Raw genomic sequence first — 14,745 nt, forward strand, 5'->3', positions numbered from 1 at the left:
TGTCTGATATGTCAATAAAGGATCTAGCCTAAGGCTCGCATCTGTCATAACATAGACATGCAAGTCTTTTGTTTGGACAGTTGGTGGTTTTAAATAAATAACTTCTATATAAGGGCCTGCCAAGTCATAAAACATTTTGCTTAATAAGCCTGGTTTATATTCCTGGTTTATAATATGCGAGAATAAAAATTATACAATCCAGCCTGGTGGATTCCTATGGTTTTCTATATTACAATGAATTTGAAGGTTGTGGGTTTGATGCCTGGAAGGGATCAACTCAACCAACATGTAAGTCTCAAGGTGGTCTGCTGGGCTGGCTGCCAATCCACAGTGTGAATTAAATCCAGCCAGAGTTAAATGTACAGTCGCTCTTGGATGCTCTTGCATCACATATCGCAGGAAGACAACGTGGGGTCTATTCAATTGACCAGAACAGAGGTAAATCAAAATTACTGCAGTCATTTCAATCATTAAAACAATTACCTTCCTGAGCTTTTCCATATTTGTACAAACAGAAATAAACTAAAGAGACTGACTTCCACTTTTGGATGTTTGAATTATATTGGATTATTAAAAATAAAAATGTCTTACTAATACTATGAACAATATAATGTTCAGATCAGCAGTGTAAAAAACCCAAACAAAATGTACTTTGGTTGAATTCTTCTTCACTTCATCTAATTATTTATTTTATTTTATTTATTTATTTATGTATTTATTTATTTGTTTGATTATTAGACATGTATTAGCTATGTATCTTCCTCACATACCTCAATGTATTTGCTGTCAGCAGAGAAATCCATCTGGATAACAAAGCTGGGAATATCTGTGCAGTATCCGATCCGGTTCAGAGATGGACCCAATGTCAGGTCATAGAAATCAACAGTGCTTTCAGAAGAGCCCACAGCTAGGAACCTGCTGTCAGGGCTAAACCTGGACGGCACATCAGAAAGAAAACAATACTTATTGTCACGTGGTCTCATGGTTACAGTTGAATCTGTAACTCACATTATAAAATGGCAAGAATAGAGGGAGCGATCTCAGTGGCTAAAAAACGTTCCAACAAGTGCAGATACGTCTCCATGAGTTTTTAGAACCACTGCCTGATTGATTCACTTGATAACCAACTCACTTTGGGAGGGGTAGGGGGGTGCTATATTAGAATCTCACAACACATTCCAGGGTGTTCAAATCTCGTCCACAATAAGCAAGTCTGGGCTGTTTAACGAACAACACCCCTCGTGGTGCGGATATTGGATCATATTTGAACACCCTGTCATGTGTTTTGCTTTCTTATGATCTCCTGTGCAATGTTACCCCACCTGATGTCCTGGATGGCTGCATTGCGATCCCGTTTCTTGCCCCAGACTTTCAGTGAGTTCACCACGAAGATGATGAATTCACCATTCTTCATGCCAACTGCGACCATCTCTCCATCAGGACTGTAGCCTGCACATTTGGCACCATTGCCCAGACTCACTTTGTTCAATAATTTCTGGAATAAAGGCAAAACCATGTTCTTGGAGAAATTCAAAATCTTGATATGAAATATTTACTTTTATTATTTACGACATGGATGAAATTAAGGTTTTATAAAAAATATTGTTTGAAAGAGCTGGGGTTATAGACAAGTTTAACATATTTCTGGGCTTGTATGAATCCAAAATGTACGTACTAGCAGCGTTAACTAGCACGGGTGTACTTGTGGCTTAGTTAAAGCCTAGGATCAATTATTTAGAAGAAAACAGAAACAAAAAAATTCAAAGGCAAATTCACTCAGAAACAAAGAAATGATAGCATTAAACACTGGATTGTTTTAATTTAATAGTCACTTTTAAGCAACCACAACTAAAGAGCTGTCAAAGGAATACCACCAATCTAGGATACAAAAATATAATAGGTAGTTCAAGGAATGGTCTGCAATTTTGTGTGGTATATTTACAAAATATCCCCTTACATATATACATATATATACACATTAACACATAAATGATTAGGTGACACTAGCCAACAGATCAGACTTTGCCAACTGCTTGACTTCAAGCAAATATAAATCAACACCTCTTGGCACAAACATGCTGTTGCTATGTGTTGGTGTTGAAATCAATATGAGGGGCAGTACATAAGAGCATAAATCATGTTGCTATTTGTTTTGCTTTTCATTTCCAGTCCTCAAATACGCAAATGAGCGACCAACCATAAAATATGTTTTAAATAACTATTACAGCTATAACCTTGAAACACTGCGCAAGGTATTTATCCTTTATATAGCATTACAAAATTAAGATTAAGACAAAAAAATGTAAAGTGTAGAGTCTTACAGTATATGGGTCAGCTCTGTGAGTGCTTACAAAAAATAAAAAAATAAAAAACATAATCCATTTTTATTGTTTCTGATTTTGCTAAATTCTGTGTGCCTTTAGTTTTGATACCCACTTTGTCTGCCAGATCCCAGATTCGTATTGTTCCATCGTCGCTTGCTGAGATGAACATATCTTTGGAGGGGTGAGTAGCCAGGCCCCAGATCTCCCCTTCCATATGTCCATTGATCAGGATATTGGAGGCTGCATTTTTCTCTCCAACTTCAATGATCTCACCGTCTTTAGTTCCTACTAATATTTTACCCTAATTAAAAGAAAATCACGTGTCAGTAATGGCGCTTTTTTGCAATTCTATCATGCTGAGGCAGATTTTGGTATACACAGTCCACTAAAAACAAATCAAGCTATCTTTTTCAAAAGCTGGCACCAAATCATCTGGCCATTCATTAAATATTGTTCGGCTAAACTTGCATGAACTTAAAATTTCCCTCCTGCTAAAAATCTGCTTGCTAATCTGAGGACCAAGAGGACAAAACAAGTGAGAGAGACAGAATGTCTAGTTTATGCATCAGAAGGAGATAGCAGATTCTTAAACTACTACAGCATTTTAATTGACTTTACTGTGTCATATTCTCGTTATTTCTGTTGAACCGTAAATCACATAACCTATTTTAGGTTTCTTACCTTTCCCCTGCAGACAGACCTCACACACTCCACAAGCTGTCCAGTCTCTAGTTGGAAAGCACGGCACCTCTTCATTTCCTGATCCCACAGCTTGACTGCCCCACCTTCCTTAGTCCTGAAACACACAATAAAAAGGAGGGGTGTGCGGATACTCATATGTTTTGATTATTTGCCGGCAGCTATTAAATAAATCAAAACACACCTACTGTATTTACTGATGTGTTGATTTCATAACAAGAAAAGCTGCTCATCCCTCACCTTTACAATTGAGTAACACTCCATGGCAATTCATTTTTGCAGTGATTGGAAGCTAATTTTCCTCTCATCTGGGACGCTGACATGTTTACTACCATACTGCCGTACTGAGGCCGTAAACTGACAATGGAAATATATTATAAAACTAGCAAATGTAACTGATTTGTCATGTAACACGTTTGTTTTACTCCATTGAATTAATACATACAAACTTTTTTTTAAAGGTAATTACTTGGAAAATGGGTTTTGGCAAAATTAAAATGATTTTTCTTTTTTTTTTTTTTTTAAACTGCCCATTTCCCAAACATCAAGAAAACACTTTAGCGCAGTGTTAATTTACAGATTTTGATCTGGCTGTTTTATGTCATTGGCACAACAGAAAATAAGTTTACCACTGAAAGCTAAAGTCAACCAAAGTCATTTAACTTTGAAGGTAAGCCAGGTTTTGAACCTTAGGCCTCCCTAGGTAAAAAAAAAAAAAAAAAAAAGAATAACCTAACCCTTCCAGAAATGAAAACTTCTGCTACAAAATTATGCAAGCAGCAAGGAATCTTGAACGTAAAATAGACATCTAAATCTCAGTCTAAATCTCAGTCTTTTGTCTAGTTCTACATGCCATTTATTATGATTAATTATCATGCTATACAATGAAAACTGAATAGCCAGTAATTACATCATTTACATATTTATTGAATTTGAGTATATTACAACATTTACAGCTGACTTGGAGATTAAAGTTGTTTTGAGTAGTGTTTTTTAAAACATGCACAAAGGAACAATTGTACACTCTTTATGGAGAAAATAATTCCACCCGTTTCAAAAGAACCGAGAACTTTCCCAAAGCGTGATTGATTACCTGTTAGTTAAGACTTTTTTTAGACTTACGGTCTTTCTTTTCCTCCAGTGACAATCAGCCCATCTCTCAGAGTCGTGTACATGGTGAAGACAGGACCTGTGTGTGCTTTAGCTACCACTCGAATCAAAACGTGATCCCTCCACACATACACGTCTCCGTTTATGGCACCAGTGAAAGTAAGATTATTCTGTAAAATAATGCATTTTTATCAGCTCACAAATGCACAAAAAGCCTTAAATGCTCTGCCCTAGCAAACAAATGAAGAGTTAAACATGTATCATGGGGAAAAAAGTAATGTAAAGATTTATTCAGGCTAAATTGCATTAAAGTTAAATGTCAAGCAGTAAATTAAAACAAAAATGACATGCACTGAGACATTAGTCATTATTCAATATACTTACGAGAGTACTGTATATATTACAACAATTCTGGCAGTACTATAAAACTTTTTTTGGTTTAAAATACACATATTGTATTCTGAGGCCTACACTTAGTGTAATAAAGTGCTGTATTCATAAAGCATTAGCCATTTACACTTTATGTCAATTTACCTGACCCACACAAGTTAAAAACTGTAACATTTAACTCACAGCACCAAATGCAACAGAAAGCATGGTCTGCATCCTTGCATCCTCGATTGAACCGATAACGCCCTTCTTGTACATCAAGGCACCACCAGCCAGAGTCCAGAATTTGATATGCTTTATTCCCACCGACACAAACTGTGAGTCTGAATCCGGTCGGAACTCCACGACAAAAATCCTGTCAGCGTGGACTCCTTTACTAGCAACTCTGGCACCTGGAACAGCAACAGCAAAGAACTTCAGCAGTCTTAGGGATTCTCTAGGTGTATGTGGCTGGGTGAAAACCCTGCCGGGGCACGGGTATGTGGGGAATGTTTGGTGGCAGGGAGGGGGTTAAATTCCTCCCTGCAAAAACACGTGGGAATGTGGATGGATCCACAGGTGTATAAAAAGGGTGATCACGGGTGTTAGTTGAGAATTGTGATGGTGAAGATACGGTGCTGGATTGTGTGTTTGTTGTTTTGTAATTTGTAAATAAATTCGCATAAACTGTGAAGTGCTGGTCTCCGAGTCTCAATGCTACCTGGTCACAGTATACTACATACTATAGGTTTATATTCTAATATGTATTTACAGGAATGAAGAGAAACAGGTTTAATTCAATAATCTAAACTGCGATGCTGCAGCTCATAAACCAATAAAGGTGTCGATAAATCACCCCCGGGAGGACAAAAACAACATGATTTATATAGAGTGAATGGGAGATCTGACACAGTTTAGATATTTAAAATACATTCCTTATTTTACATATAGACAGTGCAAAGAGGCTGAATTTGGTATATTTTGTAGATAACCTTTAAAATAAAACAGTATTTTTTAAATAGCAATATTTACTCTTGTCCTAGATCAGAATTCAAAACTACTACAAAACTACTAAATCTCTGAGCCTCACCTTCTTGCCATCTCCAGACTGTAATGGTGTGCTCTGGATCGACTCCTACAGACAGCAGCAGTTTGCCGGTGGCGCTGAAGTTCACATAGCTGACACCCTTAGCATGGGAACAGCGCAGTATGGAAAGAGTCTGTTTGCTCATGGCATCCCACACGTGAATAGAAGGAGTTGTACCTAGAGTTTATTATACATGAATAAGCCACGGAAAATAAACTTCCATATAACAAGAGCATGTAATGTAACTTTTTATTGAAATGCCACAAGTATGTTTTTGACAAAACAAAAATAATACCAAACTTGTGTTGCTATATTTCCCATAGTATTGTTGACATGGAACCATAATCATAATTTTTATAAGACCAACTGTCGTTTTCCCCTCTGCATTTCTCAAATGACTAAAAAACATTTAGACAGACTTAAAAAAAAAAAAAAATAGTATTCTTTAGTATAAGGAAAATGACTTTGTTAGCATTAGACATGTATATGTTTTTGGTAACTGCTCTTATTCTTATCCACTTATTGTACTTACTATGTGCTCTTAATGGACTTTACTCGTATGAGCAAATATGTTTTACTATAAGTGAATTGCTCTTAGTTGAACTCGTAGATCAAAAGGGGATTTATAAGCCCTTGTCCTGGCAACTGCCAGAGCAACTCATTGTTGGTTATAATTTAAAGCAGTGTGTGTGCAAATTTTAAAACGACTAAATCATAACCATTTTTATTAAAGCTACTTGGGGAAAATTGCATTCAGTACGGAGAATCCGCAATGTGAACGATTTAAATTGCAATTGAACAGATGATTTAATGAATTTGGCTGGAGACCTTGTCCGTGGGTGCTGACAGCTATCCGCAATGTTGGCCGACTAGCGAAAACACGATGACATCATGTAGACTAGTGCCGCGGAAAGGAAGTGACGAATGGTTAATGCAACAACTGCAGTGGCGCAATGCCACCTACCCCCAAAAATAGGAAAAGGATGAATGAAAAGTAAGCAGCTGAAACAAGGGCCTGCCCTCCGTACATGAAATCCACTGAGGGAGAACCCAGCCTCTCCGCCCTGCCACACACCCTGCAGAAACTACTGTAAATACGAACCACTCGGCACTCAGGTAAGGAAAAAAACCCTACTCGCTGATAGGAGGAAACCTTAGGGAATCGATGGCTGAGGGTCTAAAGACGGCCATCTCTCTGTTTGGCCTTGCCGCACGTGACTGAGAGGCCAAACACAAAGAATTGAAGAATGCAAGCCACACAGTTTTTATGGTGCTTGGATATGACATGTTGATTAGTGGGCGGATTCTCCTTCTAGAAATACAATCAAGTTTTTCCATGAAAATATCCCCTACACAATTAGTTGCTTAACATTGACCAAAAACAGATGCCTATGCTGGAGGAGTCCACTCCAATATGGAGGACTCTGAAACTTTGTAAACAGGAAATAGAATTGAAATAAATCAAGATTAGGGGTAGAAGTGAAAACTGTACTACAGCGAATTAAGGAATACATGTAATCCTTTGTATTTGTGTTCTGTAAGAGATTTGATTATTGTTCCACTTACTGTCACTGACTTAGATTTTTTGTGGTCTGCCTGTTTGCACTCTTAACGCATCCATTAGTACTGTACTAGCAATCTTTTCTGATACGTTACTTTAATAAAAGCATGGCAAGTTAATACATCAGGTATTACCTGCCATACATGGAAACACCTGTCTATGATAAAGATCTTTGGGGATGTTTATATGAAAGAAAAACTATTAGTTTAATTATAAATGCAATAGCACAAGCAAATAAAGAGACAAGCTGTTCTAAGTGACTTTGAAGGGGAGCTTAAAATAAAGTGAGAAGAAAGAATGGCAATATCTTACCTGCTGGATCTGCAACATCGCCTGTTGTTGGTGGGCAATGGGAAATGACGAAGCATCAAAAGAAAACAGCTGGAATAAGTCATTTTTTTCTAATGCTGATCGTGACATCAGCACCAGAAGAAAGCATATTAAAAGAATAAAAAAATGGACATGGACAGAAGGATTTTTCAGAAAGCATCCAATAACTGGCAAATGCACAGCGAAGCAAAACTAAAAAGGCAGAACTTGAACTAAATAAAACAACCATAACCATTAAATAATAATTATAGAAAAAAAAGTGTTTAAATACGTGCAAAATCACAACACACACACACACCAGGATGGTAATTTGTACAATCAGGCAATACATGCTTTTAATTTTAGGTTATGTTTTGTCTGAATGTACAGATTAACTGTATGCACATACATACACACACATGCACCTCCTCTGTAAAGAGACAAGAGCCCTTACCTATCTGCCCAGTTGCGATAACATTTTTATACTTAGGATGTTGATTTACAGTTAAACAGAGGATGTCATCTGTGTGTTCCAGATAGAAACTCTGTGTTCCTAAAGGGAATCCAAATGATAGTAACATTGTTGTATGGATACATACTGTACATTGTAACATTGTTTGTTGTGTAATATATAGGGCAAATACCCATCACTTCTTATAATGGTAATTAGAGTTCTAAGTCATTTAGGCAGTTTTTTGTATTTATTCACATGACCATGACTGCACTATAGCAATGATTTTATAGGAATATTCTTGTAAAAATACAGTTTACTCAATGAAGAATCTAATACTGAATTTACATCTTAAATGTAGTTTTAAATTTTGAAATGCACCTCCAAATGCTTATTTGAGCTTAAAAACAACTGAATTGTGTCCCTGGGAACCAAACCTTAGGGTTACCTAAGCATTTAACATGACCACAAACATATTTACTCAGCAGTGTATTTATGTCCTTATGTACGGTAGGCCACAGCCTGGGAAATGTCTATTGGGCTCTTTAAAGGTCTGACCAGTATTGTTGGCTGGAGCACGATAAGGCAAACTAAAGCCTCATCTGAGTTTACTCCCTTAACCAGGAACGTAAAGCCAATTGCAGAGCAGAATACGTTTACTTAGACTACATTTAATTGGACCTCGCATGTAGTTACAGCTTTGCAAGTGCATAAAACTGGATCATAGCAAAAGCAAATCCAACTGTTGTAAAATATAATAAAAGCATAGTATAAGCAGGTTAACTTAAAATATACCATAGTAAACTTTTAAAAGGATGTAGCACTAAAGCATGCATTACATTCTCTGATATAAACCATGTCTGCATTACCTGTTGACAGACTCTGAACCATGGCTGCAGCAGCAGTATGGAAGATGATATCAGCTCCATCATTGAGGTAATGAAGGTTGTTACGACAGTCAAAGCCTCTGTATCCAAACACGTGGTCCAAGACAAGCTCCTGAAAGTAGAAAGAAATGTGACATAAGACTCTTTCATTTTAATTTGAAGTCATGTGATGCAACCAATTTAAACATCTGAGCTTTAGTGTCTTATTTGAAGCGTCATCTTGTGCACTATACTTTAAAAGGATTCTTAAACAAGTTACGTACCGTTAATTTAAAAAAAAAATGTAATTTACAGCTGTAGCTCAGTCATATGGAATATGATACTATTCCTCGTTAGCAAAAAACTTCTTTACATAGACAACTGTTTGCTTTGTAAATAGCTACGCTTCAGCATCCTCTTGTGTCCACAGTGCCTTATAGGCTCTGTGATAAAGAGAGGAAGAATCAATGTAAATCTCCCTCCCGACCAGAAAGGGCGCTGTGTAAGGTTGGTAGTACGCTTCCCCATAGACGGGCTGACTCGACGGTCGGTGGAAACAGGAAGTTGGCCATCTTGGTGGGGACACGTAGCTGTCAGTATACGAAACGACTCACATGCGATCAGCTGCAGGCCAAGCAGTGATTGATTACACCGGGGCGCCGAGCTGATTGCATGGAGGAGTTTGGAAGTACAAAGGGGACGCAGCTACGTGAGTGCGCCGCTTTACACTGAGTGTATGACTAAGCAGCCGGAGCCTGCGTTTGTTGTTTGTTTTTGTCATTGCAGAGGAGTAAAACGGAGACCGGAGCTGCAGCCAAGGAGCCAGCGCATGACCGATTCACTATCTCACTGCACAGCACAGCACAACGGAGCGCCACCAGCACTTCACGGACACTCGCACCAACAGCACAGTTTTCATGCATGGAGGGATTGTGGTTACTGGAGTGTCTTGACTTGTTTTGTTTGTTTTGTTTGGGACTGCAACTCACCGTGTTGTGCTTACCTTATACCATTGCTGGTATAGGGGCGACCTGCTTTATTTTTGAGAAGTTTACTTTTTTGTTATTGAATTAAATAAACAGTTTTTGAGAGCAAAACCCTGCCTGGACATTGCATTTATTACACCCTTTGCACGCCCTGTTCACAGTTTTAAATATAGGCAACAAATATTCTCTCAATAAAGGTTGGAATGAATTATTCCAGCATAAAAACTACTTTAATCCTTATTGAGTGTTGTGACATCAGTGTCTTCTCGACCTTCAAAACATCTTATTGACATATGAATATAAAATAATTATACTGTTCTAAAATTTTGTAAGGATATTTTTAAAGAGAAACTGTATGAAAAAAGGCAAGCCCAGTTATCGAGCTCACTAGGCAGACACTCTCTGACTAAATACATACCATTATATAGTTATAATAAACAAAACCAATTCCAAATTGGACAAACCTTAAAGACGTCTAGCTGAAAAGCTGAACTCATATCACTTTTAATGCTGGCAGACGAGTAAACAGTTTATACTGACCTCCACAAGTTTCTTTTTCTTTGTCATGTTATTTTTTTGCAGTTTCTCAGGTTGAGGGGTAGCTCTGCTGACAGATGGCCTGAAATAAAAAGAAAAGTAAACTCTGTATCAATAACTTCCTTTAACTACGTCCCATGGCTTCAAAATAGAGTGCATTGGGCCCAAACAGTCAGTAGGGCAAAGATGAATCTGAGGTCAAAGTATTTAGACTATAAAACAGCAGGCAAACTTTTCTGGCAGCTTTTGAAGATGACATTTTTAAGCAATTTTCACCTTAAGAATAGTTCAAGTCACAACATTTAAATGTTCTTGATTTACTAGAGTAGAAAATTGCTTGAAAGTTGCTTGGTGCTTTATGGCCTTTAGGTATGATTAGATGTACTGAACTTATGAACCATCTTATCTATCTAGTATCGTTTCTAGTTAAAGAACAATGTCTTATTAAAACAAATGCAATGCTGTGCATAGTAAACTGGATGGAACATTTGGAAGGAGCATTTTGCATTCATGTGTGAGAAAAAAGTACACATACGAATAATAAAATCATTGTTGGACTATCTCTTACACTGAAGACATATAATACAGCATAAATATCACTTACTTATGTTAATAATCTAAAATGTGAAAAAACTGTATACATATTTATTATATATATTTTGGGTTACTTCTTTCCATGTTCTAAATCTGTGTCTATCTTGCAGCCCAAAAAAGAGAAATTTGATGAATGATCTTAGACTGACTCAAAAATAAAATAGATAATTATGCTGATTTCCCTTTTGGACATTAAAAAAGTACCCTTTTTTGTGGTGATTCCCTTGATGTACAGCAGTAAAAGTTGAAGACACCGGCAACCACTTACACTAAAGAGCAGTGATTTTCAACCCTGGTCCTCAAATACCCCCAATAGTCATGTTTGTTTTTCAACCAGATACTAAATTGTTTTAAATATGCATTGTTATCCAGTGAATTTTACAGCCCTTACAGACAGCCACTGCAACTTTTAAATGCAATACAAATAAAAAAAGGAAAAGACTATTTTCTTAGGTTAAACAGTGCTTTGAAAAAAAGAGAATATCTGGTTAAAACAAAACCCTGGACCATTGGGGTACCTAAGTATAAGGGTTGAAAACCACCACATTACGGAATGAATGCATTACGTGGCAGGATACTTAATAACATTAATGAAATGGTATTGTGACCACATTGCTAGTGTGCAAAGTATGCATTTCTAAACCTCAACACTTCCATTTAGCAGGATACAGAATACAATCAATGTTGAATAGCCTTAAAAACAGTTCACATCAAGGATGCAAGAAAAAAACAGGATAAATAAGTCTGTTATTTTTGTGACTTTATTAACTCATCTGCAAAACTCTGCAGCCCCACCATGCAGTCACCTCAGAGCTACACCGTCAGAGGACCACACAGCTCTGGGCAGCTTACAGGCAAGCCCGCAGGCGCCCGGCCAGTTTACAGGGGTCGCTGGTACGCGGTGAGCCGAGGACACCATGGCCGACCTAAGCCCTACTCCACCCGGGCGGCGCTCGGCCAATTGTGTGCCGCACCGTGGGAACTCCTGTCCACAGTGGGAAGTTGATTAGTCTAGACTTGAACCGGCGACCTCCAGGCTATAGGGTGAATCCTGCCCTCCAAGCAGAGTGCCTTTGCCAGATGCGCCATTCGGGAGCCCCCCATTGTTTACATTTTAAACAATAAAACCATCCCTCTACAATAACTATAATACATACAATATACCAGGTACAACTGAAATAAAGAATGAATAGCAGTTAGTATGTTGCACATATCAAACAGACGCCAGTGTAGGGGTTACAGTGATTTTATATGAAAAAGCAAAACGACACAATGACTTAATGCAGGTGTGTACTATAAGTTGATTAAAATGGTCAATGCAGTTTAAAAGAGCTCTTTCTTGTTATACCTTAAAGCACCTACATTGTATAACAATTGTTATTTTGCACAGTCATGGCCAGGAATAGTTGGTAAATCACTACCCAATATTTGTTGGTTTGCATATTGAACAATGATCTCATAAAAGACCTATTATAATATTTCACTTGGTTTATAAAAGCTGGATAGTAAATTACCAGGTTCAGTTAGTAACTTAAAGTTACTACTTACAGTCCTGATGTGATAATGGCAAAAGAAGTATTAAACCTTCATCAGGCAAGATGAAAACAAAACAAAACAAAAAAAAATACATGTACACAGAAAACAGTCTGACCTGGAAATTGGCAGGCAGTTGAAATAGTGATAAATTTACCTGGATCCCCTGGCAAGCAGCAAATAAAGCCAAGTAAGAATTTTAGCACAGTTAAGTCATGTACTTGTCAGACCTTTTTTGCTGTGGATTGTTGTTGTTTTATTTTTTTACTCATGCACAAGCAGCCTTCAGAGTTGAACTGGCATTCCTGTGTGGCACAAATCATGCTTTTCAAGCATGCCAGCAAAAAAGTTCAAAAATGAAAGAGTGCACCAGTCTACAAAGAAGACTCCTACCCTGGCATCACTGGGCAAACTCTGTACTAAAGCTCCTATGGAATAGGAAGAAAGAAGCGTGTCAATGCTTCAAAAGTACTTACGCCACCATTACACAGAATACATACTCACTCCCTTACTTATATGCTTACTATTAAGAGAAAAAATGCAAAACATCATGTGCTATGTGTTTGTTTTAAATTAAGAATGCAGTAGTTTTTTTTAAAATATTATTATAAAAACGTTCTAACAAGCAGTGAAAAAAGAGCCTCAAAACGAAAGTCATCGTATCAATAGCACGCTGAGGGGTTGGTGGCACAGTGATAATGGTCTAAGATTTACAGCACTTTTCAGGACTTCAGTTTCCGGTGCTGCCAATCAAGCACCTTTTATGTTGTTTGATAAAACTAACATGACATAAAACTTGCTCTTTGTGAGCTGCCTTAAAGTTGATAGCTTCACCTTTCGCTTTTCTTCAGTTAAAGATTCTTCAAATCATGAGTATGTGAACAAGCCATTTTACACTGTAACTATTACATGCTGTATTTGATCTAGCAAGGCTTGTTACCAACTTCTATATGCTACTGAAAAATAAAATAAAAAAATGACCTCTACTTTTTTGCACAATCATATTTTGTGTATATGTTACAGTAAAAGTTAGAAACTTGGCAAATCTTAAGATTTACTGGTAAACGTTGACATTTACCAAGTCAAGCGATACCGGTTTACTTCTGACATTTACCCTTAAATCTCAAGAATAACCAAGTTCCTTTGGCTAATGACTGAATGTATTTCAAATCACTTTTGCATATTTATGTAGTGCCAACATGACAGAGAAATTGTTTCTAAGCAGTCTCTTTCTGGTGGCCAAGGGTTCAAACGATGTATGTGCAATAAAAAAAGTGTTCCAACAAAAAGAGCTATTGTAAGGCTTTAGGAGTCCTCTGTAACTCCAAGTGCCACATGCTGTAATAAGTAAACATATCTATTCACTGAGTGTCTTAGTTGCGTTTTGTGTCATAACCAAACCAAAAAAAAGGTACTAAATGATTTTATTTGCATGCAACAGAATGTTATTTTTCACCAAATTATAATGTATTTGGAGTATAATATCCTCAACACCATTGTGAATTGCTTTATACACAAATTTACCAGAATGTTGGATGTTCTACATAAGTGGATCACAATATTGTTCAGTACCGTGTTGACCTATTTTCAATGTGTATGCAGAAATAAATATATTCTTCGACATTAATGATTATTTTGTTAATTGACAATTTATATTTCAGAATTTCTGACATTTACCACCTTATTTGGTAAATGTTGACATTTACTGGTAAAATTTAAGATTTACCAGACTCAGACTTTTACTGTAACACACACACACACAATCACACACACACACACACACACACACACACACACACACACACACACATATTTAATAATGCATGTATATACCATGTCTTCAATTTACTGAACTGGGCAAAGGTGATTTCAATTTAATTTAAAGGCAGTTCTAGATCCCTACATACAAGCCTACAAAGATACTTACAAGTCTCATCATTTTTTGAAGTAAAAGATTAAACATATAAAATATTTAACATTTAAGAATGTACAGAGAATGTATATATTTTGGTAGTTTTTCCAATGTGTTTTATGTGAAGGTACTTACTTGACAATTCCCTGCCTCCAATGGAAAGCAAGTTAAAACACAATACAAATATTAAGAGTTTCTTATAAGAAGTCAACTGTTTTGATCTTGTTTTACTGATTGTGAAGTATCAATGATGGTAGGCTTTGACAAATGGAGGGAAAAAAAGATATGTAACTGTTTCCAAATAATGGTCACAGATGGAATCTGCAGTGTAGTGTGTTAGAAATGTACTTTTTAACATTATGTCCTGTATGTGTAAAACAATCCTGATTTACTGCTACGTGGGGTTA

General features: G+C 36.9%; 1 protein-coding gene across 4 annotated transcripts in view; it reads right to left on the reverse strand.

The window, feature by feature from the left end:
- Window positions 1-14,745, reverse strand: part of LOC117411466 (echinoderm microtubule-associated protein-like 6) — a 115,743-nt gene that overhangs the window by 4,625 nt on the left and 96,373 nt on the right. For 2 of the 4 annotated variants that reach the window (XM_034019044.3, XM_059025507.1), the window contains 11 exons: window positions 10,303-10,381; window positions 8,780-8,909; window positions 7,914-8,012; window positions 7,463-7,483; window positions 5,593-5,766; window positions 4,707-4,915; window positions 4,146-4,303; window positions 3,006-3,120; window positions 2,437-2,625; window positions 1,323-1,495; window positions 771-933 (listed from right to left, as the gene is read on the reverse strand). In XM_034019044.3, coding sequence (XP_033874935.2) covers window positions 771-933; window positions 1,323-1,495; window positions 2,437-2,625; window positions 3,006-3,120; window positions 4,146-4,303; window positions 4,707-4,915; window positions 5,593-5,766; window positions 7,463-7,483; window positions 7,914-8,012; window positions 8,780-8,909; window positions 10,303-10,381 — 1,510 coding nt within the window. Of the gene's footprint in view, window positions 1-770; window positions 934-1,322; window positions 1,496-2,436; window positions 2,626-3,005; window positions 3,121-4,145; window positions 4,304-4,706; window positions 4,916-5,592; window positions 7,484-7,913; window positions 8,013-8,779; window positions 8,910-10,302; window positions 10,382-14,745 lie in introns of those variants that run through there. The other 2 variants (XM_034019045.3, XM_059025508.1) reach the window with 2 other exon arrangements.

Source organism: Acipenser ruthenus, chromosome 6, assembly GCF_902713425.1.
Source record: "Acipenser ruthenus chromosome 6, fAciRut3.2 maternal haplotype, whole genome shotgun sequence".
Classification (NCBI taxonomy): Eukaryota; Metazoa; Chordata; class Actinopteri; order Acipenseriformes; family Acipenseridae; genus Acipenser; species Acipenser ruthenus.